At 43.4% G+C, this 24,882-nt stretch overlaps 1 protein-coding gene across 4 annotated transcripts; it reads right to left on the reverse strand.

Annotated features, from left to right (window-relative positions):
- Positions 1 to 4,095: 4,095 nt before the first annotated feature.
- On the reverse strand, positions 4,096 to 24,792 carry kctd17 (potassium channel tetramerization domain containing 17). Of its 4 annotated transcripts, none has more exons than XM_083993801.1 (7): positions 24,337 to 24,792; positions 10,246 to 10,354; positions 9,864 to 9,955; positions 8,195 to 8,290; positions 6,797 to 6,922; positions 6,112 to 6,247; positions 4,096 to 4,298 (listed from the first exon to the last, which is right to left on the reverse strand). In XM_083993801.1, the coding sequence occupies exons 1-6, from the start codon at positions 24,715 to 24,717 to the stop codon at positions 6,152 to 6,154; spliced, it is 900 nt and encodes a 299-aa protein (XP_083849927.1). In that variant the 5' UTR covers positions 24,718 to 24,792; the 3' UTR covers positions 4,096 to 4,298; positions 6,112 to 6,151. The 4 variants fall into 4 exon arrangements, with proteins under 4 accessions (XP_083849927.1, XP_083849925.1, XP_083849926.1 ...); XM_083993799.1 differs by having other exon boundaries at positions 8,147 to 8,290; XM_083993800.1 differs by having other exon boundaries at positions 8,195 to 8,293.
- Between the last annotated feature and the right edge of the window lie 90 nt (positions 24,793 to 24,882).

The following is a 24,882-nucleotide window of genomic DNA, read 5'->3' on the forward strand; positions in this document are numbered from 1 at the left end:
GGTTTCTGTTTAATCTATGGCAGATTGGATGGAGGGACTAATTGGGGCTTTGTTGTGACATCACAAACATTACAGAAGACCTTGCAGCAAGTTTTTAAGGATCAGTTTCTGAATTCATGCTGTGTGCATTTCTCTGTGGCGCTTTAAACTTTAACAGTATTAATATGGAACCTAAATCTGCTTTATAATCAACAACAGAAATCTATGCAGTCTGTATATAAGATAAGGGACCATTATAACAGCCTTTATTTCTGCACTTGGAACGTCATATGCATATATATTTTAGTGACATCTGAAGATGACTGCTTTTTACTCATATATTCATTTCTAGCTGAAGACTATTATTCAATAACATGTGAGCCGGTCATGATCAGGTGATGATGATAACGTCGGTTTCCAAAAAAAGTTTTTTCAAAACTGTATTTTAAAGCAAAGGGCAAAGTTTATTTTTTTGTTGAGAATAGTGACATTCATTTACATTTAGTAAAAAAACAAACGAAAAAAAATTGCCTTCGGTGACATTGTTTAAGATGTTGTACGTTGTTCAGGTCTGATGAAATACAGTGAATTAAACATATTGTCTCTTGAAGCCCGTACAGGTTTATCTGAGGCCTTACAATTCATGTGTCACATTGTTTTGTTTGTATACAGACATGACAGCATATGGACAGCAGAAATATGAAACTCCAGCATCTGATAAAGATGTTTTTTTCTGCTGACAGATGTTCTTTTTTTTGCACAGAATAATGAAAGAGATTACTATGTAGACTTTTGCACATCAAATAACATGTGAAAACACTCTATAGTACAGCAGAAACCATTCATCAAATAGTATACAAATGAATCAATGCAGCGTAACTCCAGCAAACCAAACAAGATGACTGGATATGCAAATTGAGGTTTATAAAACTAACCTAATGGTAACACAGTTGTATTTGATAGGAAAACTCTAAACTCTATTCTCTGGCTAACGTCAGCTCAACAGCATTTTTCGTGAACTAAGACTGAAAACTATTCAGTAAACCTGATGAATATACTGTTGAAGGTCATCAGGTCAGTGAAACATAAAAGCCAGACTTCAAGTAGAAAAAAAACAAAGGTCACCCAAAGATGACATCAACCCCTCCCCCCCAATAAAAAAGTCAAATCCCAAATTCTTTTTTCCGTATGTAACAAAAAACCCTCGAGAATAAATTAAACAAAAAACGTACAAAAAAATGAAATAAAATAAAAGGCATGACATTTTGTACAAAAACAGCTAAAACCTTCTACAAGAGCTGCTTTAAACAGTTTTACATCATGTTCAGTGTGTGTACTTTCTTTTTAATCTCTCTTCGAGCATCTGGAAAACAAAATATGTACGTGAAGACATTTACACTAATCTGTAACCTGGACTGGACTCTAAGTGAGGCTGTAAACTACCCATTTTTTCAACTAAAATACAAATTAGGTCTTTAAAAGAAACGCATGTAGTAACACCAAAGATCATTGTGACATGTCGGTCTTTAAACACGCCGATTTTGCTGCTTGAACTCAAGGCACCGAATGATCCAAGTTGAAAAAAAAAGAAAAAAGCACAATGAACATAATTGTGTTTCTTCGAGTCTTCTCCCTCCTGCTTATATCACTGTTATGATTATCATAAGCATGATGAATAACTGTATCTGCACTACTACAACATTTATTGTGTTCTCCTAATCCTAACCCAGCTAATAATGTATTGCAAGGATCCTATAGATCCACGATATCTGTTTCTATGTGATGCTATAAATAGACGAGAGACTGTATCTTATGCACGCACACACACAAACACACAATATCCTGTTTTCAGCCTTTTTTTCTGATTTAATTATCAAAATGTTTCCAAAAAAAGTTACCAACCACGGTCTTAATTCTCGATTGTCTCACATTGTGACTCCAACTGCTTCTTGCCTGCATAAAACAGCAGTTACGTGTTTCCAGCATGTTGCCGGTCAGTCAATGATACTGGATCGGACGTAAGAAGGTGACGTCCAACACTCAATATGGCTGCACAAGTCTCAGAGGTAGAAATAATCTGTGGTGAGGGTGGGAAACCTCAGTGGGCGGAGCCAAAGAACTCTATCCTTGTGTAAGCAGCATTTGATAACTGATCAGTGCCAAGCAGTTAAGAACATGATCTAATCTATGAACATAAATGAAGCTATTCACTACCACTGGACAGCTGCTTCAGCTGTCATGGCTAACTTGAGTTTGAACTGTAAACTGCACTATCTTACTTTGTATGTAATATTAGCCTTTCTTCTCCTTTTTTGTCTCTTCCCCACATAGTTTTACTGTTATTCTTGTTTGGCTCCTCCCACTGTGGATTAGCTCAGTTATCAAAGTTATTTATACCTCCAAGAAATGCTTCAAAACACAGTGCTGCCCCATTTCCACTCTTACCATCTCTGTTTTCTAGATTTTGTTTGATCAAATGTTTTCTGATTTGCTATGACATGACCTCGGCTACTGTAGACATACCATAGACCAGATGTGTATTTACATGTTATTACCTGCTGATAAATTATGAAAACCCTGTTACTTTTTCAGAAATGATTTCATCTCTATAGTCACTGACGCCTTGTGGGATGCTAACATCTTAAAGTAAATCCTCAGTAAACACCTCAGTCGTGCAGCTTATTTCAATTCACACAGCTTTAGAGGTTGTGCCACTGACTTGTGCTGGGAAAATCAAATGTGATCAGTGGGTGCAGTTCCCACACTGTGCCAGCAGAGGCTGTTAAAAGTCACGTGTTGTCGAAGTGACAGCTTCTTAAAACCCTTCTCCATCGGGTACCTGCACTGCAGCAGTTCTGTCCACTACCAGGGTTGACAGTACGAGTTGTGCTGTGCTTCACAAAAAACGACTATCACTACACTACTACAAAATGGTGACTCACCTCGCTCTCCTGTCTCACCCTCTCCTCCTCAGCTTGATCCCCCCCCCCCCCCCCCCCCTCCCTCCTCCTCCTCTCACTCTCTCTGTTCAAGCCTTTTCCTGACTCACGCCACCATCTCTCTGTCAGCTGGAGCCAAAGCTGGCTCTGGACGGCCGCCAGGGCGACAGACTGAGACGACGCTGCCACTGCTGCTGAGCATGCACCGGCACGAGGTGATGCAGGTGCGTGTGTCCGAGTGTTTGTGCAGTGTGTGTGTGCCTTTTGTCATCGCAGTGTGTGCACTGGCTGTTCCTGCTCTGAGCTCGGTTCGAGTGACTTGCTGTTTTTGACAGTGGTGCTGTAACCGGACGAAGACTGTTGTTGTAGGGTCAGCACTGAATGATTGCACTCCTGTCCCTCACCAACAGATGTCCATGTCTGTCTCCTGTTGGACTATTTCCATCTGTCGATCTAAAGCCGACCAAACCAATAAATGGCAAAGCTGGCAGCAAATACAGTCAGCCATCCCTCGCTACAGCTGGAACAGGTGGTTTAACAAGCTTTTATGAGCAGTGTTTACTGACACCAGCCTTACGCAGGCTGTGGAGTGTGTGTACAATAAGGTTAAAATCACACAAAAAGGAACATGTAACTACATTTATCCCTCTTATTTCCCACAAGCTTAACAATAAAGCTAAGTTGGACTTCTCTAAAATGTGTGCAGCCAGCAGCCGGTAGGATCAGCGTTGTCGTTTTGTTTCCCCGCCAAGGTGACTCAAACTTCTGCCTCGTGCAAAACAAATGAGGAGGGGGGCTACAGGAAAACTGGTGCAGGTCAGTAAAGGTTTGGGCAGAGCGGGAGGAGCGTGAGTGTAATTCTAATTTAGTGATGGATGCTCCACATCGGCTGCGTTAACATTAGGAAATATATTGATCCACAATGGCACAACACAGATGATCCCTCTGCACCATCCACAGGTCATTGCTACGCAGCAACTTGTCAATTTTTCTTCAGGCAGGTCTGTATGTCCTCCGTCATATTTTGGTTAAGCACCTTGGTTCAGACAGTTTCAATCTGGATCTTTGGTTATAATTTACTAAGCTCCACTATTGCAACACAACGTCTGCACACATGATTATTTCTACTGATAAAATCAGTTTCACTGAAAACTGAATTTGCTGCAATTGACTGTAATTTAGTTTTTTTTTGTTTTGTTTTTCCTTTTTGGTTACCTGGTAATCATTCTGTCAATGAACTGATAACAGCGCTACAAATCTGTTTCGATGACCGTCCATTGACACAACACACAAATGTCGTAGAATGTCGTAGTAAGCCTAGAAAAAAATAACTTAAAATTCTTGTAGCTTTTACATCCGGGACCCATGAATCTGGAAAAGCTGTGAAATGAAAAACAAAAAACAAAAAAACATTAGGAATTGCAGATTTATAACAATCTAAAAGAAAATAAAGAAAGAAAACAAAACAAACACTGTATACAGTCTAAGTTTGGCTGTGATGATGGTGACAATGGTGATGACAATGGTGACAGAATGGGTGCAGAATGACTTCACCAACATGCATAATGTCTGGGAACATCAACAAAAACATACACAGCCATGTTTTAACCACTTATTACTTTATGTGTGTTTGCCCCTGAGATTTACTTGAATGTATGTTTAAATGTCTCTGTGGGTGCGCGTTATGTCGTCGTAGGTGTATCTGTGTGTGACTCTACACTTAGACTGTATTTACAGCATGTACACACACCGAGAAGGACATCTAACACTACTGCTGCACTGAAAGGTCAGGGATATTTCATGTCACAGCGCTGGTAATGAGATCCCATAGAAACACAGCGCACAATCAATATCTGTGAGGATGTGTCGGGTCACTGATGGACCAGACTGAGCATGTACACGGACACACAGCTTTCATTTCAGTGCCATCTCTGATCAACAGAGGACACGTCTGCTAGCGGGGGGAAAAGATGGTGGTGGTCGTTTCAGCTCAGTCTGGGTCATTAGCAGAGATCATCAATACACGGTCTCACGGTGTCAGGACTGCAGGGTCGACTGGAAAAACAGTGAGTCTTTTTTCTCTATGCAGCCAACAGGACCGACATCATCGGAGGGACTGGGAAATAACGTCACTGTCATCTTTCATGAAATTATCTTGGAATTGTCCACATTTCCTACACTCTACGTCGTTGTTTTATTTTTAACTTTCTTCATGTTCATATTTAAAATGCTGTAAAGATATTTTCAATCCTGTACTGAGCAAACAAGATAATACACATCTAGACCTTCAAAATAAAAGCACAGTAAAGCTGCTGAGGACTGCAGCTCATGGTCATCATCAACCTAAAATGATGCTGATGTTACTTTGATGTCGCAAATACCAGCACCTGAAGCCCCGCCCCTTCCTAAGATAGCACATCTACAGTAGTTAGTGTTGGCTAGCTCAGGTATTTTGTCAGAGCATTTCTACTCTTACTGTCTACTGGAGGGTCAAACCCCATTACAGCATCATTTTAAAGGAGACATATTATGGAAATATAATTTTTTTGAAGGTTCTTTAACATATATTTGGGTGTTTGTCTTGCCTTCCGGCCCCCAAAATGTGAGAGTTGACAAAACAATCTGTAATGTGCATGCTCCCTAGGTTGAAATCCACGTGGTTTTACAAGCTGTTCCCTCAGTTGTCTTCCAGTGATGTAACTAAGCTTCAAATTTGCATAACCCCACCCCTACCTGGGACCGGTAGAAGGGGCGGTGCCAGCAGTGCTTCATTTGCATTTAAAGGGACAGGCACTGAAACCAGCCGTTCTGAACAGAGCTGTTTAGAGCGGATGAAAAGAGCTGTGATGTTTGATCCTCGGGGTATTTTGACCAAAGCATGTCACAGATATGTCTTTAAGTCACTTGGGAACTATTCTAATTTGTGGAAAGGGGGCATAATATGTCTCCTTTAACACAGATGAATTATGAGTTTTTGCTGGAAAAGAAACAACATTTCCCATGTGTCTCAAAGCCACGAGTTACACACAAAGTCTCATTTGAGCTGCAGAGACATGGAGACGGCTTAGAGGTCAAACTCAGTGCAGTGACATGAAACACCCCGGATCACTCTCTCTCAAACGCACACACACACACACACACACTAAAATCTATGAGGTCTACCCACTAACACATCTATCGCACAGTTCCTCACCCATTCCCGCCTTTCTTTGGAACAAAGAAACATGACTCCCTCATTCTCTAAGCCACTCATTTGGTGTGGTATCTCTCCCTCCCTCCTCCTCCTCCTCCTCCTCCTTCGCTGCTTCCTCCTCCTGCATCTCCGGCGGCTTGATTCAGCATGAAGGGCGGAGGGGGGGAAAAACACAAAAGAAAAGAAACAAACAAAAACAAAAAGACAGAAAACGACAAAAAATGAACATACTGATGAGTGTCAGTGAGTGGACAGTGAGAGGCTCAGAAGTAAGTACAGAGACAGATATATATCTATATATCCAGAGGAAAGAGACAGAGGATAGACTGATAGTGAGAGTGATAGACAGGAGGACAAAGTGAGAGATCGATAATAGCAGGAAAGAGGAGGGAGAGCTGTGTGAATGATGGAGTGAATGTGTTTGTGAATGACATTTCGAGGCGAGTGACATTTGGAGCTTTCAGTGGAGAGAGCAGGATCAAAGCACACTCACATCCGCTTCAATGAGGGGAGATACCCCCCTCCTCCCTCACACACATGCACACACACCACAACAAAACAGAAATAACACATACAAAAAGAGGAAAGGACCACACAGGGACACACAGCCCAACACCTTGATCCTGTAGCAAGTCTTTGAGCATATTTGTGTGTGTGTGTGTTTGAGAGAAAACAGGAGTTGTACCTTAGTTTTGTGGCTCTGCTCTGTACCCAGTCCGGATCCTGGCGTGTGAAGCTCCTTGGATACGACACACAGAAACTCCGCCTGGTCTTCTGTGCCGTAGCTGTACGACGAGCCGATGTTCACCATCTAGAAAAGCGAGACGGACATGGATGCAGAAAGATAAACAGAGGAGAGAGGGACAGAGACAGAGCGAGTGAGTGTCAGGGAGGATCAGGGAGTACAGCAGAGAAAAACAGAGACAGTGGGAGGAGCTGACGTCCCATAATAAAGCCGGGAAAGAGTTCTGTGCTCATGCATGGTGGTGGTGGTGGTGGGGAGCAGCAGAGCGGACAGCCCGGACTCAACAAGAAGCATCTTTAACTGGTGGGAACAGCAAAACAACTGTGGGTCAGCGTCTGCAGGAAATCATAAGAGAGCTGTGCAGCATGCAGTGCCAAAGCAGTGGAGGTGGAGGTGGAAGGGGCTGGGGGGTCTAAATGGGACTTCTAGGCTACAGTGTGGACAGGCTCAACTATTAAGACTCACTAATGGAGAAACCATTAATAAATTAAAGTCTCACAACTCAGGAGGCTGAAGGACTGCTGCCTATTTCTGCCATTCCAGGTCAATACTCTTTTAATGTGTTCACACTGGAGTTGGTGTGCTGCTTGTTCCTGACAGAACATAGACAATGTGAAAGTAAATACTCATCTGAAGCTACAAACTTTTGATTTTTTGCGACACGTGCGGGGCCGCGACTAACAACCGTCATTATCAATGTGCCAGTTATGTTCTTGTATTGCTATTAACAATTTTCTCACTTAGCCAATTAATCACTAAAATGTGATTAACAGATCTTTTCGATTTTCAAATGCTTTTTTTTCCTAACTGTCTTATTTTTGCAGCTCTATAATCTCTCTAAAATCCCCTTGTTTTGTTTGGGCCAAAAATCACATCGAATCAAAATGCTCAACTGCTGCATTCATATAAAAAACCATCAGAATGTGCATAGTCATTTGTTTAAACTAGAATAAAGCGACATTATTCGTTTTCCAGGCTGCACCCACACAACCACTGTTGTAATGATTTTAACTTTGCAGGGGACGGATCTTATCTGACTGTGCTGCCAAACATCTTTTTGTTTTCACAAGAGGAACCATCTGTAATTAAAGCTCTCGTGGTCTCACTAGATTCATGAGCTAATGATAGTGGTTAATAAATTGTGATTTTCGGAGGCAGAATCTACTTTAGCCAGGAAGTCTTGAACTCATTTGGGGAGTGCAGATACAGTAGCAGGGCTCAGGTCAGGGCCAAAGGGGTCAGGCCAAGGGTCAAGATTAAAGGGTCAGCAGCAGCGTGAGTCCAACCCACAGTCCAGAGCAGTCCGGTGCGGGGCTTTCTGCAGGCGCGCACGCTGACCTGCTCAAACTTCCAGCCGTCCGACATCGTGGAGACCATCTGGGTGAGCTCCTCCTCCTGACACTGCAACACCCGGTAGACGTGCTTGGGGGGCACCTGCTGGGGGGAGAGAGAGAGCAAGAGATGGAGGGATGAGAAGGAGGCTAACTTCAGAGAGAGAAATAAAAGAAAAACAAATGACTCAACTTTGATTCATCAGCTACTCTGATGTTAGTATTGGAGTGTACAAACATACCAGTCAGCTTCTCCTACTACTGCATGTTGCAATTTAATTTGATAGTACTTGACTATAATTGGCTAAGAGGGTTTAATAAAACTGCAAGGACCAAAAATAACAAAGCAGGCGCTCAATGACCAGATGCCATCCGGTCAATGAACCCTCACAAAGCTGATCATAGGTCACTTCTGGCAGATATATTTATCTGTCTCCACTAACCCTTTGCAACACGACAGCAAGCAGAGAAGAAACAAGTATGTGCCTGTAGATTTGCTACAAAAGCTCCACTTCTCTTATTCTTTTGCACAATATTTAACTGCAGGCAAATGACAGCCGGTCCAGTTATGTACAGTAGGACGCAGGGAGAGTGGGCGTATGTAGGAGAGGGCAGTGGGATTATGTAAGAGTGTGTGCAACCATCCTGAGACAAGAAAAGAAAGCAGAGAGGAGCCTGATACACAGCAGGGCTCTCTCTGTAGAGAAGCACAGGAGGGTGAAATCACTGACAAAGAGAAAATGACTGAAAGGCAAAGCAGAAACATAATGCTGTGCGTGTGTGTGTGCAGTATGTTCGTGTGTCTGTTTTGACAAGCTTTAGCACGGTGCATATTAGAACTGCCAGATGCAATGTAACATGGTTTAAAAATATTATCTTTACATGATGTACTGGATTTGTTTGTACACCCGACAGCTCAGAGTGAAGCAGCAGCTCCTTCATCAGAACTAGTTGTGTGATTTTGCCGACCGGTCAGGTTGAAGGACATATGCTCATAATCCCCATCTATTCTTCAAGTTAAATAATTTGAAGAACATTATAGTGTCCTTATCACTTCATCCTTTTAAGAATTATTGGATTAAGGCCAAAAATGTGTTCTGTGAAGTCACATTAACCATAAAGGGATAGTTTAACATTTTGGCAAATTGGCTCATTGCCATAATCCCTATAGTTTTAGGAATAGGTTCATTACCTTTAATTGTCGGTGCAAGCTACGGAGGTTAATGGGATTTCTTGGTTTCCCTCATCAAACTCCTCAAATACCTCGAAAACAACTTGTTCCATTATTATCTCTTAGCGTGGTGAATGTGCAGGTCACAACTTGTCCACAAGAGCGTTTTGGAGTTGTTGAATTGTGTATTTGATGAGTTTGATGAGGGAAACCAAGAAATCCCATTAGCCTCCGTAGCGTAGCTCCGAGCAGCTCATGGCTCTGCTCTGCCGTTCTAAAAACAGCTTGCACCAACAATTAAAGGTAACAAACCTACTGCTAAAACTACGGGGATTATGGCAATGGACCAATTTGACAAAATGTTGAACTATCCCTTTAACATTTGAACTCTGACCACCAAACTTCAGGTTTACTGAACGTGTGCTTCAAACTAATAGATGGACACAGAGCCTGAAAACATAACATACTCGAGGATAAAAACACTTGGACCTGGTTCTGTTCATACCTGTGTGGCTTTGGAGTCTCTCTCCACGATCCTCTCCTTGATCAGTTTGATGAGCGGTGTGATGTTGTAAAACTCGGCCTCCTCCAGGACACCTTGTCGCAACAGAAGAACACCACTCAGCTGCTGAACGCTGAACACTGCAGCACCATTCATCGGTGCGAGCTGAAGTGTTCAACATATCAAAGTATAGTAGTATACAGCAATATTTATCTGTATATACAGTTACTTTTTTACATCTACCAGCCAAACTAGAAACTTTAAGTGCCCAGAGAGATTCAAGGAGCAACAACATCACAGGGAGGCACACAGTATTTTCTACCAGACCACAAAGTAAACAAACTCCTGCACCCATGACTGTCTGAGTAGAGTTAAAGTATGAGACCTTCTTCGGCCAGCTCCTTGTTGTAGACCAGTTTGCCATGCCGCAAGTAGTTGAGGATGGGACCGAAGTAGGTGGGGTCTCTGTCGATCACATAGGCCCCCGTCTCGTCCTGTTACAGAGGAGGAAGTAAAGAGAAAGACAAATAAAACACTATGGTAAAGCATCAGCACATCCCAAAACTGACATGAGGTCAATTATTATGTTTAATATGGAGACTTGTCTTCTGCCCTGATCGAGGGTATTTTTGAGTGCATTGTTATTGCATTAAAGGTTACAGTACTCATTCATCTAGACATGTCCTTGGCTACTTTTATGTTTCTTCCACAAGCAATGAGCCCCTTTTGTAATATACTGACTATTTTTAGACATGAAAGCTCGCTAGCTGGAGAAAAAAAAAACATCCTGGTTGGCTATTTCCATCCTAAGTATGCAGTACTGGCTGCCCAGGCCAGATGTACAGAAGAAACACTCATTGCGAATGGCTTTTTCCTTCAAAATAAAAGTCCCCCAAAGGATAGAAATTCTGTTGATATTAAAATCATGTGGTGCTCTGTTTTCCTTGAAGAGAAAAAACTAGCTATACTATCTACAGGTTTACTAGCTGTCCTGTTTCTCCTCATTTTTCATCAGGCTGTGTTGCTTCCTGCTGCCAAATCCAATGCTGCCATCTGCGTTTCCCTTGAGATTGTCCTGCCACAGCAGTTTTATGTAGCTGGACAAAGACGCTACTGGTTTCTAGCAGTCGGCAGCATTTGCTGGTGACTTTTACCACACGTGTGTCGACTCGACAGCCTGCTTCTCTACCACCTCCAGGCTACTTCTGCCAAGGCTGCCTGGCTGTTATGACTGTTATGTCATGACTACTACCCCTCCAACATATACACATGCACATTGCACACACACAAAGACACACACACAACCTCCCCCTGCTTCTCCTCGTGATGATTGCTCGAAGCAGAGTCCCCTTTTAGAGCTGGTTTCACAAAAGAACCACTGCTGGAGAAATCCAATCAAAAACATTCAAGCCTTTAGGAGATTCAAGCAAAGAGACGGAGATAGTGGAGAGAGAGGGGGAATGGTTGGGAACTGTATAAAGGTTAAATCGCTTCGCTTGCATGTACTGAATACTTATCATTAACACATGGTTCAGTGGGTTGTAGAGAAAGAAGCAGGACAACCGACAGTGAGTTACGATATAGACACAACCTGACTCTCTGATTCAGACTGGTAAGTCCCAGAATTCACTTCACCTGCTTCACACCAACCTGAACTCAGATCAGTAGAAGATTAACAACATGATTTCCTGCACACTTCTATTTCCTACTTCCTCCTCCAACACATGCAGCCACCAAAGTCTTTCCTCAACCAACAACCACCATTTGCCCGGTGGCACTTTCATTAAAATTTTGAGCCGCAGTGTTAGTTTGGAAAGAAAAATAGACACACACAGAGGGAAGAGAGCAGGAAGATGTTGAGCTTCATAGAGAAGATCCTGTTTGCTGAAACGCCAATGGACAAACGTAGCCTCCAGCAGCATCTGGTACAGATGTATGTAAGCACTTCTATTAAAGGGATAGTTCAACATTTCTGGCAAATTGGCCCATTGCCATAATCCCTATAGTTTTAGGAGCAGGTTTGTTACCTTTAATTGTCGGTGCAAGCTATTTTCTAGGGCTGTCCCGATTATCAAAATATGATAATCAGGACAGCCCTAGAAAATAGCTTCGTGGACATAAAATCGATCAAAATCGAAGCTTCGATGGTCGGGGGTGCGCGACCCTTACGTCTGACGGGGGGAGGGGCGGCGCGACCGTAACATCTGACCGTGGGGGGGGGTTGCGCGATCACGGAAATAATGAAAGTAATGGCAAACAAACACTGCATATCTCCAAAATCAGGCAGGTTTCCAGGATGCCAAGTAGCCTACTCATTTTAATGTAACAATTGCCCATGAGAACAGGTGTCAAAAAAAAAAAAAAACGATCACAGACTTCATGATCGATTACCATGGCAACAAACGAAGCTTCGATTTTTTTGGGTCAGCCCTACTATTTTCAGAACGGGGGAGCAGAGCTGCGAGCTGCTCAGAGCTACGCTACGGAGGCTAATGGGATGGGATCATCAAATAAACAATCCGAAAACTCCAAAATGCTCTGGTGGACAAGTTGTGACCTGCACATTCACCACGCTATGAGATAATAACAGAACGTTACAAGACGGAGGTGTTTTTCGAGGTAAATTCATGCAAAACGCTGATGCGCATTCCCGTCTCTGCATTTGCCTCTAAAACAACTCTGTCTCGTAACGTTGCGTTATCTCATAGCATGGTGAATGTGCAGGTCACAACTTGTCCACGAGAGCGTTTTGGAGTTGTTGGATTGTGTATTTGATGAGTTTGATGAGGGAAACCAAGAAATCCCATTAGCCTCCGTAGCGTAGCTCTGAGCAGCTCGCGACTCTGCTCCACCATTCTAAAAATAGTTTGCACTGGCAATTAAAGGTAACGAACCTACTCCTGAAACTTGCCAATTTGCAATTGCAAAATATTGAACTATCCCTTTAACATGGACAGCACTGCTAACTGTAACTGTAACTGTGATGACCTCAAAGACTGAATCCACATAAAAAATCCTGCCGGTGTATCTGATCCAGTCTGGTGGTGTGTCTATTGGCTGCTGCAGGGACCAGCTCAGCATCTACAGCTGCTTTCAAATATGTAACAGGCTTTAATGGACTTTGAGGGTGTTTATGCAAATCCACGTTTGTTCATTTAGGACTGAAATATTATCAGTAGCTACCATCGACCTGAGTGCTCCACGCTTACAGTACAGCTGTGTAAATAAATAAGATGATTACAGACAGGTAAGACTTGTCTGTCAGTCACTTGCTCCTCCTCGTCTTCTGATGGTGGTAGCAGCCGTGATGTGACTCTGAGTCGTGGCTTTTCTAACCAGAGCACCTTCAGATTTGGTGTTTGCTGGGAGGATCCTAATGGGCCAATCATCACTGTCTTTCACCATAACTTGTTCAAACTTTGCCCATTAAGAACCTAAGTGTTGACCAGGTGGTCATTTACTCACCCCTGGATTAAAACACCCAGTGGCTGGTTAAACTGCTGCGTAGCGAACTGAACAAACTTTACTAATAAAGAGACTCAGACGACTTGTTTAACTGATGACACATCTCACTTAATAACCTTTCACTTAAATAACACAACCTACCTAAAATGACGACGCGTTAGATATACTACAGCTTGTGACTTCCTGTTTACACAGATGCGGCACAGATGTTCACAACAAGCAGACCTCACTTTAGTCCTTACGTATATTTTTTGGTTTTAATGGTGCAACCAGATTAACTAAATCACTAATTTGAAATAAGATAACAGTAACAAGGGCCTCAAAAGAAAAAAAAAAATCACGACTAACATGCAAACTTCGCTGCACAGTGAACCAACACGAGCATGTGTGCAAGAAATCAAATACTAATAATCAAACTGACTATAACGAGGTGACAGACAGACCGATAAACCAATGTGAACAGATCTAGCCTACGTTGTTGTCTCTGAACTGGTTAGATGAGTTTGAGGTATTTCTTCCGGTCAATTCAAATGTTCTGTGACACTGTTTGCTTACTGGCTTTGAGGATGTCTATTAGGGGTGTGACTGTGTACACGTGTAAACGTTTACACGGAATGAAACTGTAAACGTTTAGTAAAAAATCCCTAAACGATACACGCAATTATTATTTTTTTATTTTTTATTTTTTTACATAGCGTACATTTTGGGGGGCTGGGTTAAAAATAGTCCCTCACACTGTCTTAATTTAGAGAAAACTATGATTTAATAAAAATTATGCTGTGACGCGCTTCCCTCCTCCAGACAAAATGTGCGTGAGTGAGTTTTTTTTTTCCTTTCTTTTTTTTTTTTTGCGAGCGAGTGTGATGGCGCCGCCACCGAGTAAACGCCCATCCGAAATAAACGCCGGGTCAGACATTGCTTTTCTGGTTGCCAAAAAATATTCTATACAAATATAGCCTCCCTAAACACAAACAAATAACCTTAAACGGATTGAAAGGGGTGTCTCGAGACATTGAAGACGGCCGAGGACTGACGAGACGCCTCTGGGCTGGTTGCTCCTGCCCGGTCTGTACACTCCTCTCATCCGCACTTCAGCACCTGTCCTGGGCTGCACAGTGTCGGCTCGGCTCGCTCCTCGTTTTAAATGACTTACTCCTTTTAAAAGTAGCGTAAACAATTTACTGTTCTGATCACTCATACGTGTGTATGGTTAGGCAGTACGGTGCATTATTATTAGTTATACTTCAAAAATAAAGGACGGTGGAGCGAGCCAAGCTGTAGCCCAGGACAGGTGCTGAAGTGTAGGAGAGGAGGGAGAGACTGGGCTTCGCGGGGCTCTGGCAACTTGCAGCGGATCAGGAAGGGTGGAGGTCAGCGAGACCGAGGGGGGGGGGGGGGGGGGGGGGTACGGGGGGTCGACTCTGAACGCTCACCGGGCAGATCTCTCCAGTTACGGTGCGGTGCGTGTCGGGGGGGCGGGACGAATCCGCCGTCCGGTCTCCTCCGCTCCGGTGTAACACCGGCACGGTGGCTGCAGTGTCACCGGCTGCACATATCAGACTAAACAAAAATAAGGCTATAGCAACCTATAGCGGTCCTGAAGCGTGTACACGTGTACACGAAAAAAAATGCACAGTGTACACGTGTACATATTTTCGTACACGTTCACATCCCTAATGTCTATACATTTTCCCTGATGATTCACATCAAATGCAAATATCTCCAACCATCAGTGTTTGTTGTTTTGCATAAATCGCGGTGAAACGGTAGCCGGCTAGCTGCACCCAGACTTGTCGATGTCATTCTACGTGTTGTTGTTATTGTTCATCACTATGCCTGCTTTCTCCTGGATTTTGATGTTATTATACTGCTCTTTCCAGATCAAGGAGAATCACATCTCCAGTGCCTTCGACATCTTGGGTACAGTAGAAAAACACCACACATCTTCAGATCAGTGTCTGAGCATCAGTTCTCCTGACATCCCCTAATTAGAGATGAAAGGCAGGCGCACTTGTCCTTACAAGCCACAGGAGGAGCGTAAAGGGACGGTGCCATACAGGCGGAGGATGAGGAGGACACATGGGATATCAGTGCATGTGTGTGTGTGTGTGTGTGTGTGTGAGAGGATAGAGGATGGGATGAAGGGATGGGATATGGAGACAGCTTGTATCGACACAGCACTGTGTGTGTGTGTGTGTGTGTGTGTGTGTGTGTGTGTGTGTGTGTGTGTGTGTGTGTGTGTGCTCTGAAAATCACAGTGATTAGCGTGTGGAGGGGCTGTGACTGCAGCAGAGAGCAAAGACTGATACACACACACAGACACAGAGCTGCGGTGGAGGACAGACCGACGCCTCATCGACGTGACTTGACTTGACAGTGTGGGCATGACAGCGCTGGGGAGAAGCTTCCTGGATGTGTCAGAGCCGTGGTATCTCTCTCTCACCAACACACACATGCACACACACGCACCGAATCAGTAGTTATTCACTGTGATGGACCCGTTTGCAGCTGCAGGACATTGACTTTGAATTAATCGTTTGATGGGCTTCATCACAATACTACATTATTCATCAATTGGCTGATTTCAGCAGGCAAGTTTCTTCCCGTCACCTTCCACTCTAGCTCGTCTTTTTCTCCTCTCTGCCCTGCACACTGAATAATAACACAACATAACAATGTCCATGTGAGCATTTCATTTTGTTTCTTGGTAAACTTTCTTTCAATCCACCCAAACATTTCTCTCCATTCACTAAAGTGAATTTCCTACATGACTGCATCAAGCACATACAGCGGGGAAAATAAGTATTGAACACGTCAACATTTTTCTCAGAAAATATATTTCTAATAGAGCTATTGACATGAAATTTTCACCAGATGTCGGCATCAACCCAAGTAATGCACACATACAAAGAAATCCGAACATTAATGTCCATAAATTAAGTTATGTGTAATAAAGTGAAATGACACAGGGAATAAGTATTGAACACATGAAGAAAAGGAGGGGCAAAAAGGTATGGAAAGCCAAGAAAGCAGCTGGAGTTTGTCAGTATTTAGAATGCAATCCTGTCTCCTATCAGTGCAAAGTAATATCTGCTGGTTTAGTCCTGATTGATGCCTTTTAAAAAGGTTTCTCACCACCAAGGTGTCAGACAATAAGTATTGCATGATGGGCAATGGCAAAGAGCTGTCTAAGAGCTGTCTAAAGACCTACGCAACCAAAGATTTCAGACAGAAGAGTCAAAACAATAATCAGAAGGGTTCCCTAACAGTCCAGGACACTGGTGGAGAGCTTCAGAAAGACCTGGAATCAGCAGGTACAGTTGTTTCATAGAAAACAATAAGTAATGCACTCAACTGCCATGGCCTCCATGTCTTGCATGGTGTGTGTGCATGGAGGCCATGGCAGTTGAGTGCATTACTTATTGTTTTCTATGAAACAACTGTACCTGCTGATTCCAGGTCTTTCTGAAGCTCTCCACCAGTGTCCTGGACTGTTAGGGAACCCTTCTGATTATTGTTTTGACTCTTCTGTCTGAAATCTTTGGTTGCGTAGGTCTTTAGACAGCTCTTAGACAGCTCTTTGCCATTGCCCATCATGCAATACTTATTGTCTGACACCTTGGTGGTGAGAAACCTTTTTAAAAGGCATCAATCAGGACTAAACCAGCAGATATTACTTTGCACTGATAGGAGACAGGATTACATTCTAAATACTGACAAACTCCAGCTGCTTTCTTGGCTTTCCATACCTTTTTGCCCTTCCTTTTCTTCATGTGTTCAATACTTATTCCCTGTGTCATTTCACTTTATTACACATAACTTAATTTATGGACATTAATGTTCGGATTTCTTTGTATGTGTGCATTACTTGGGTTGATGCCGACATCTGGTGAAAATTTCATGTCAATAGCTCTATTAGAAATATATTTTCTGAGAAAAATGTTGACGTGTTCAATACTTATTTTCCCCGCTGTATGTTACATCTGCTCGTTTTAGCACTTTCCTGAAGCTACATGTTGCTTAAAGAGTGTGATATTATATATGTGGGTCAGAGTTGAAGAGGTCCTTGTCATGTTTTGGATTCAATGCGTAGCTGTACTCTGTTGATGAGATAATATCTACAGTTGTGAAAAGGACAGGGACGACTGAGGTGAGTTAATAGTTGACAGAGAATTTGTTCAGGGAAATTGGATGCAACTTCACAACAACATCACCCTGAACAGGTGAGTACACCTGGCCGAAACAGTCGATAGCAAAACAAAAACCTTGTTGACTTAACATACACACACACACGATTTGACCACTTCCTCTACAACTCTGAAGCTTCTTTTGGAAATAATTTGCAATTAGGACTAGAGACAGATTCAACAGAAATAAAGGCAGTTGTTCATCAAATTCATTTCCAATCCAGACTAATTCTATAATTCTGACAGGATCACCTTGAAAAAATATTTAATTCCCTTTCTCAAGGATTAAAATAAATATTTAGGTATTTTCGAGGTGGGAAGTCAAAGCTCAGGACTTCTTTGTGGCACGGGTTAGAGCACCAAGTCGCCACAGTTTTCTTCAAAACTGCACATTTTAAACTCAGCACAGAGTTGCTTTGCATCTGTGTTAATGAACTTCTTCATCAGACTGACCAGACAGATGGTTTTTACAATGAGCCACATTTAATTACCAGCTTTCTATCAAAATGGCTTTTACAGAGTGGAGCGCTGCCTGACTGATTTGGATCTGCATTGTGACTATGCAATAGTAACATACGGGCCTGCCCACGTTACTCTGAGCTAAAAGGGGGTCAGATGTGAGAAAACCCTGGACACGAGTGTGACTGCTAATAGGGACAGGTCTGATTTATCATTCCCGGCATCGCAGATGGTTTGGCTGAACCATCGACTTCTCTGAGTTGCTGACATTTTTGATGTAGGAGGCATCCTGCAGCTTCACACCTATGTATACAAAGATGGATGACTTGTCGCCGATTCCTCCCACTGTATGAAACCGGAGCCAAAATATCCGGATATGAGCGCGGGCATCCTGCACTGACGACATCTCATCTGCATGATTTAGTGAAGTCTGTGCAGTAGGGATCTGGTAACGGAAGAAAAAGAGAGAAAAAAAAAATCCCCCCAAAAAATCGAGGTCGACCAAATTGCAGAGATAAGTGGTGACAGCCGGTTGAGGCAAGAGGTACGGAGGTAGATCTACCCTGCTAATGTTAATTAAGATGGGTTTTTATATGAACGCTGACTGCTGCCAAGCCTGCCATGCTATGCAGCGTTCACACACACACACACACACACACCACCCAGGAGCGACTGGTCATCAGCGATACAGGACAAATCGCGGTGGGCTGCCAAATCAGTGAGCAGGTGGACCATCAAAAAAAAATCCATAATTATGCCAGCGTGTGCCTGTCAATCAGGGTGTGCATGCCAGCGTGCAGCCTGTGTGGTTCATGAGTGGGCTCTCTTCCCTGACCCCGTTTTTACGTTTTTTTGTGGACCCATCGAAGTATTATGTGGTCCCGACAGAAGTTCCCTTAAAGCAACAAAATGACAAGTTCAGACAAGACTGCGTGGTTGATTCCCATAAAAACCTTGGCATCTTTCACTATCCCTGGTTCCTACTGATGCCTCCTATCACACACAGCATGGATAAGGTAATAAAGCCAGTTCGGGCATGTTGGTGGAATTCATGCTGAGTTTACAAGCCAAAAAAAAAAATAAAGAAAAACTAATGGTAACTTCAGTCCCTACTCTAGGCCATTCATAACTGCACAATCGCCCTGCTACTTAATATGAATCAAACTATTGATTTACAAATCTGTTGTAATAAGATTATGTTGTTAGTCTGCCACCGGCGGTCCTGCTACACCTGTACAGCTCACATCATCCGGCTATCAAAGCTGAATCTTAGCTACATAATGTAATTGGATTGGGGCGGCGTGAAGTCAGCTCGGGCCGTATTAACAGCCGAGAGCCCTGGGTTCGGCTAGGTGAGGGGGCAGGGCGACTGATGTGCCGGTAATCTCATTAAAACAGTCATACACTGCCAGACAGTCAGTGTGTGTGGGGTTGGGGGGGTAAAAACAGCCCAGAACCCCTGAGCAGAGACAGGCCGATGCCAGCAGATTAGAGGGAGACTCCAGTGTAGATAAAAAAAAAACAGATTTTCTCCTCAGTGGAAACAGAAAGAAGAAAACACACAGGCTGAACTTCTTCAAGGACACTTGAGGTTAGATTTTTGTACAGGATTATTGCAAAGTGTTTATTTTATCGGTTCCCTTCTTGCAGCAGAGCTCAATGACAGGGTTTTCTGATGGGATTGGTAAGCAGGTGTTCTCTCATTATCTATTTATTTTGCTGTTGACAGACTAAACAAAAGAAAAACCAGCTATTTTCTCCCTCAAGATCACTGTTTTCTTTCATGAAAGTGCAACTGTTTCAGTCAAGGAGGCCCCACTCTGAGATAACGCACTGATCTGAAGAGTTTGGGATCGTGACGGTGATCTGCTATTCTCGGGTGGTTTGTTGTTATCTATAGCGCTGTGATGTCTGCGGTCAGCTGATGCAGTGATACGGCTGAGTGGCCGACCTCCAGCACACAGCCTGAACCGGTTGGCCCGACTGTGACGCTAACATCAACGTCTGTAGGATTCATCTGCATCTGTGTTGCCTTTTTAGAGAATGGCCGATTCATAAGTGACAGATTTTTTGCCCCGTGTTAACTGTGCGCCCAATCTGTTGTATCATTCATGCTCGTGTGCACTCCCAGCTGTTAGGATCAGTGGCTATTATTGTCTCAGAGGAACATGGTCTCTATTCATCATGAGGCATCTGAAGGTAAAACTATGAGGTTGTGATTGTGTCACATTTCTCCTGTCATTATTATTGTGGTTAACAACAGAATGAATCAGCAGCACAATGATTATCTAACTAAACTAAATCTTTCCTTTGGGTTTCCACAGTGCAGCCCTGCTTACATCTGACGATCTCAGCAGCATCACTATTTTTGCTTGGTAAAACCCTTGATGTTCAGGCCACCAGTGTTTTGTTCTTCACTTTCAAAACCTCAGTCTATGTGTACAGCATAAAGGAATTTGTTCTTGTGTCAGTAATGAGGGAGCAGTAGCAACTATCATCATGATATAACTACATTCAGGGACACATTATAGACAGACAACAAAGAACACGCAACAAATGAGACAAGGGCTGCACCACAACATCATATTGTGTATAATGGGCAGATATAGTGATATGTGTTTGCAATTTAAGTGAGTGGTCATTTTTATTTTAATTTCCACTTGTCTGATGATGTGATTTTTGTTGGGTCTTGCACTAAACAGTCACGTGTCTTTACATCTTGAGAATATGATTTGTTAGCCACAGCGTCTCTGTAGCAACACAACATTTATGGGATTTGGATATTTAGATATTGACCACATTATGATTATTTTGCAGCCCTGGTCTGTAGCCATGCATCTATTGACGTATAAGTACCAAACATTGACCTAGATAGCAGAGTGAGGCGCCTTTTGAAATCCAGCTGGAAAATAAAGTTTCTGCTACTGCTGAGATTGAAGAGTTTGCGATTTAAAAAAAAAAGCAGAAATACAAGGTGCGGACGAGAAAAGGACAAACATGTGCTAAGCATTCAGAGTGAGTCAGCTGCTGAGAGCAAGGATGAGGGGAGGACAGGACGATGACGACAGGGATGGGAAGAACGGTGATGAGGAATAAGAGAAGTAAAGAGATGTACTGTAGGTGTGTTTGTGTACGTGTGTGTGTGTCTGCATTTGTGTGTGAGACACAGAGATCCAGTGTGTGACTCTGTGTCTTGGGGCGATGCTGAGGGAGCTACTGTCAGGTCGCGGCTGAAGGTCACATGGGAATATTCTTTCCACCAGAGCCTAGTGGTGCAGCAGGGGAACAGTCGCTGCTGTTGTGGAGCAAAAAAAAAAAACTCTTAACTTTCTGCTTTTGTCACCTCAGCTGAGGGAAATCTTTCTGGAAAGCATTGGCCATGTGACTTTGTGAGAATCTGCAACCAGGGTTTTCACAATATGATAATATACTGTATATGGTAGGATGACATAAATCTATCAACTGACAGATATTCTGCCATTAATTTTACCATGGTTCATTATCTCTGCTGCAGCAAACCAGTTAGGATAATGTTGCCATTCAAAGAGGACTGGTGCATCGATAAAAGGTTTTTATATTTATATTTTTTTGAATTCATGTTTAGCTATTTAAAGCAGATATCAGCTTCACGGCCGTTTCGGCTAATGCTGCGTTCAAGGCAGGCTTTTGAAACCGTAAGTTACAGCTTCAAGTCACAACTACGACTTGGTAGCGTTCCAGGTAACCCGTAGCTCGTGTTTTTACCATCCTGTTGTCTGTGAAAGTTCCCTATAACGGCCACTTGTAACTTCCGACCCGTGAACTCGTACCAGATCGAACTGGTATGACTTCACAGGAAGGAAAAACACAAAGTACGAGTTTCTTTGAACGCACCATGAGTTAGCAGCCCCCGCCCTTGTCAGGCATCAATTGGTCCTCGTGCTACGTCACCACATTCACGCGCATCCCTTGGCTGCACACACAGCCCTTCATGCCGTTCTCTCTCCTCATTGGATAACACTTGTATCCCACAAGGAAAATTTTCTCCTCGGGTTACAGCAGAGCAGAGTGACGGAGAGACTCGTGTTTAGGCTGAAACACTTCATGTAAGTGATTGCTGACGGAAAATAGGACTATTTAGGACTTATATTAACAAAAACATTCCACTGATATCTGCTTTAACTATAAGCAGTTCCTCAACCCTGTTTAAGGGCTGTAACAAATGACTTTTTGCAATGCTGCTGATCACTGGACTCATTCATTTCTCTGTTTTGCTGTATAAAATCACCAATCACTTAAAGGGATAGTTCAATATTTTGGCAAATTGTCCCATTGCCATAATTCCTATATTATTATTTTTTTGTGAGATAATAACAGAACGTTACGAGACAGAGTTGTTTTCAAGGTAAATTCATGTAAAACCGCTGATGCGTGTTCCCGTCAGGGGCAGGTTTTCAGCAAGCAGTCTATGCATTTACCTCTAAAACAACTCTGTTGGATTGTGTATTTGATGAGTTTGATGAGGGAAACCAAGAAATCCCATAAGCCTCCGTAGCGTAGCTCTGAGCTGCTCGTGGCTCTGCTCCGCCGTTCTAAAAACAGCTTGCACCGACAATTAAAGGTAACGAACCTACTCCTAAAACTATAGGGATTATTGCAATGGGCCAATTTGCCAAAATGTTGAATTATCCCTTTAAATCCTAAAACCCATGGTGATGCCTTGAATAGTCCTACTTTGTCCAAGAAAAGTCCAGAAAACAAGAAGATATGAAGTTAATTATTGAAGAAGAGCAATAATTCACATTTGTGAGAAGGTCAACCCAGTAATGTTTTGCCATTATTAAGAAAAGTGTAGCAGATTAAATTTCTGTCAATCCATTAATAACTACAGCCTCTAATAGCTAAAGATCAATAACTCCGGAGTGTGCTGGTGACCTAGAGGTTTAAGACACACACCATGTAACATCACTGATTCCTCTTCGGTCAGGGCCCTTTCTTAAATGTCATTACCCTCTTTCTCTTTTCCTCATTTCCTGTCAGCTCTTTGCTAGTACGTTATATAATAAGGGCATACAGGACAAAACCCTATATTTTCAGTATAAGATGACACGCTCCATGATCATACGCTGTCTCCCCATTGTGCCCTATTAAAGATAATTTAATTACAGTGGTTATAAGAGCTGACATTTTAGAGACAAGAGGTTTTCATCCGACAGGAACTAAATGCCAACTTCCAGTGGAGTCCAGGCTACGAGGACGACCTGCCCCTTTGACTGTCACACACACACACATGCATATCAAAGGCTGCAGTATAATAGAAATATGCATCATTTATGAGTCTTGTCAGCCCTTACAGTGTGTGCAGCCTACATGTGACTGGAAAACACATAATACACACATCTCTCTCTCTTCCTATAAGATGCCAGCTGTACAGCAGCTACTGACTGTGCAGCTCCCCGCAGAAGAGGCGGCACGTGTTCATCCATCTGACTCAAGCTACATTCACACCACAAAATGATGCAGAGACAAACGCACACACACACAGGAAAAAGAGAGAGAGAGAGCTCGACACTGCATATACATCAGCTGGTCATTTGCCAACTCCTGATTTGAAGCCACAGGCTGCATTTCAGGGGAAGAACAGAGTTGTAGTAACAGATTTTGGGGGTACGGACGGTGCAATTTACAGATAACACAATAGTACAGGAAGAGGCTGCTATGAATCCTTAGTGGATGAAAACATAATATTGCACAAGTTAGGGACAATGATTTCTCTATTCATCACTGATTAGATAAAACACTGGCTTTCTATCATCATCAAGACCCAAATGGGCTTTTGTTCATTCATGCCAAGACCTGCACACACAATATTGCAAGCCAAATCGTTTAACCATGTTAGGGCAAATCCACCTTTCATACCAATGGAAGTAAATCATGGAGAGATATTTTAGAGGGATGCAACAAATGCACGCATCTGTGAGGGATTTGTGTTACAACAGATGGATAACACAGTGCAGTGCTGGTCACAGACGGGCGGCTGATAGTTACAACGGGAATGTGATAAAAATGTTAATGTGGTGCCTCACTAGTTAGTCGCCATATAAAACTGAGAGGGGTCAGTTTAATGCTGACCTTCAGGTCAGAGGAAAACCAGCCATGTTTGAGACTTATCTTGATATAAACATTAACTATTGGCTTGTAGAGTGATTAATTGGATGTCACATTATCAAGACAACTCACGAGCCAAAGGGAACAATAAAACACAGTCTCATTACAGACTGTAGCACATACACAGCTACTTAGAGCCTGTGTCCGGACTGAGCGGTCATTCCCCCCCGCTGTGAAGCCACATTACCGGGGTGTTGAAGTGTCCGCGGGGCGCTCACCGTGTCTGAGTGCAGGTCCTGCTGCTGGCACAGCCGGTACAGGAACGAAGTTTGCTCCTTGAGGAGGGTCTGCCGCGTCGTGAGGAACACGGTGCCGCCGACGTTCAGCCGGACCCACTTCCCGTTGTTGCCCCCGCCGGGGTTGATGACCGAGCCGTTACCGATGCTCTGCGCCGCCGCCGTGCCGCCGCCGCCGGAGTCGGTCGAGCTGGAGGCGGTGGAGGAGGTCGCGCTCTCTCCCGCCGCCTCGCTGTCTTTGTTGTTGTTGTTATTGTTGTTGTTGTTGTTGCTGTTGTGGTGCTGCGGCTGGTGTTGGTGTTGGTGCGTCGACAGCGCAGCGACGTCCGCCGGTTCCCGCTGGTCGTCCGCCGTCGTTGCCATTTGGAAGAAGCCGCTGGAGACGAAGCGACTCGAGGGGCGTCGGTCGGTGTGAGTGAGTTACTCCGCTGCTGCTGCTGCTGCCTCGGCTCGGTCTGGGCTGCCGTTACTGCCGTTACCATAGCTCCGCCCCCAGCGCCGCGAGACTCAACCGTCAAGGTACAGGAA

This window comes from Trachurus trachurus, assembly GCF_905171665.1.
Source record: "Trachurus trachurus genome assembly, chromosome: 19".
NCBI lineage: Eukaryota > Metazoa > Chordata > Actinopteri > Carangiformes > Carangidae > Trachurus > Trachurus trachurus.

Coding starts and splice junctions, on each gene's coding strand:
- kctd17 (XM_083993798.1), bottom strand. CDS start 24,717: ATGGCAACGACGGCGGACGACCAGCGGGAACCGGCGGACGTCGCTGCG. Junction 9,956..10,245: donor CAAGGAGCTGGCCGAAGAAG/GTCTCATACTTT, acceptor TGTTGCGACAAG/GTGTCCTGGAGGAGGCCGAG. Junction 6,248..6,796: donor AGCAGAGCCACAAAACTAAG/GTACAACTCCTG, acceptor TGCTGAATCAAG/CCGCCGGAGATGCAGGAGGA.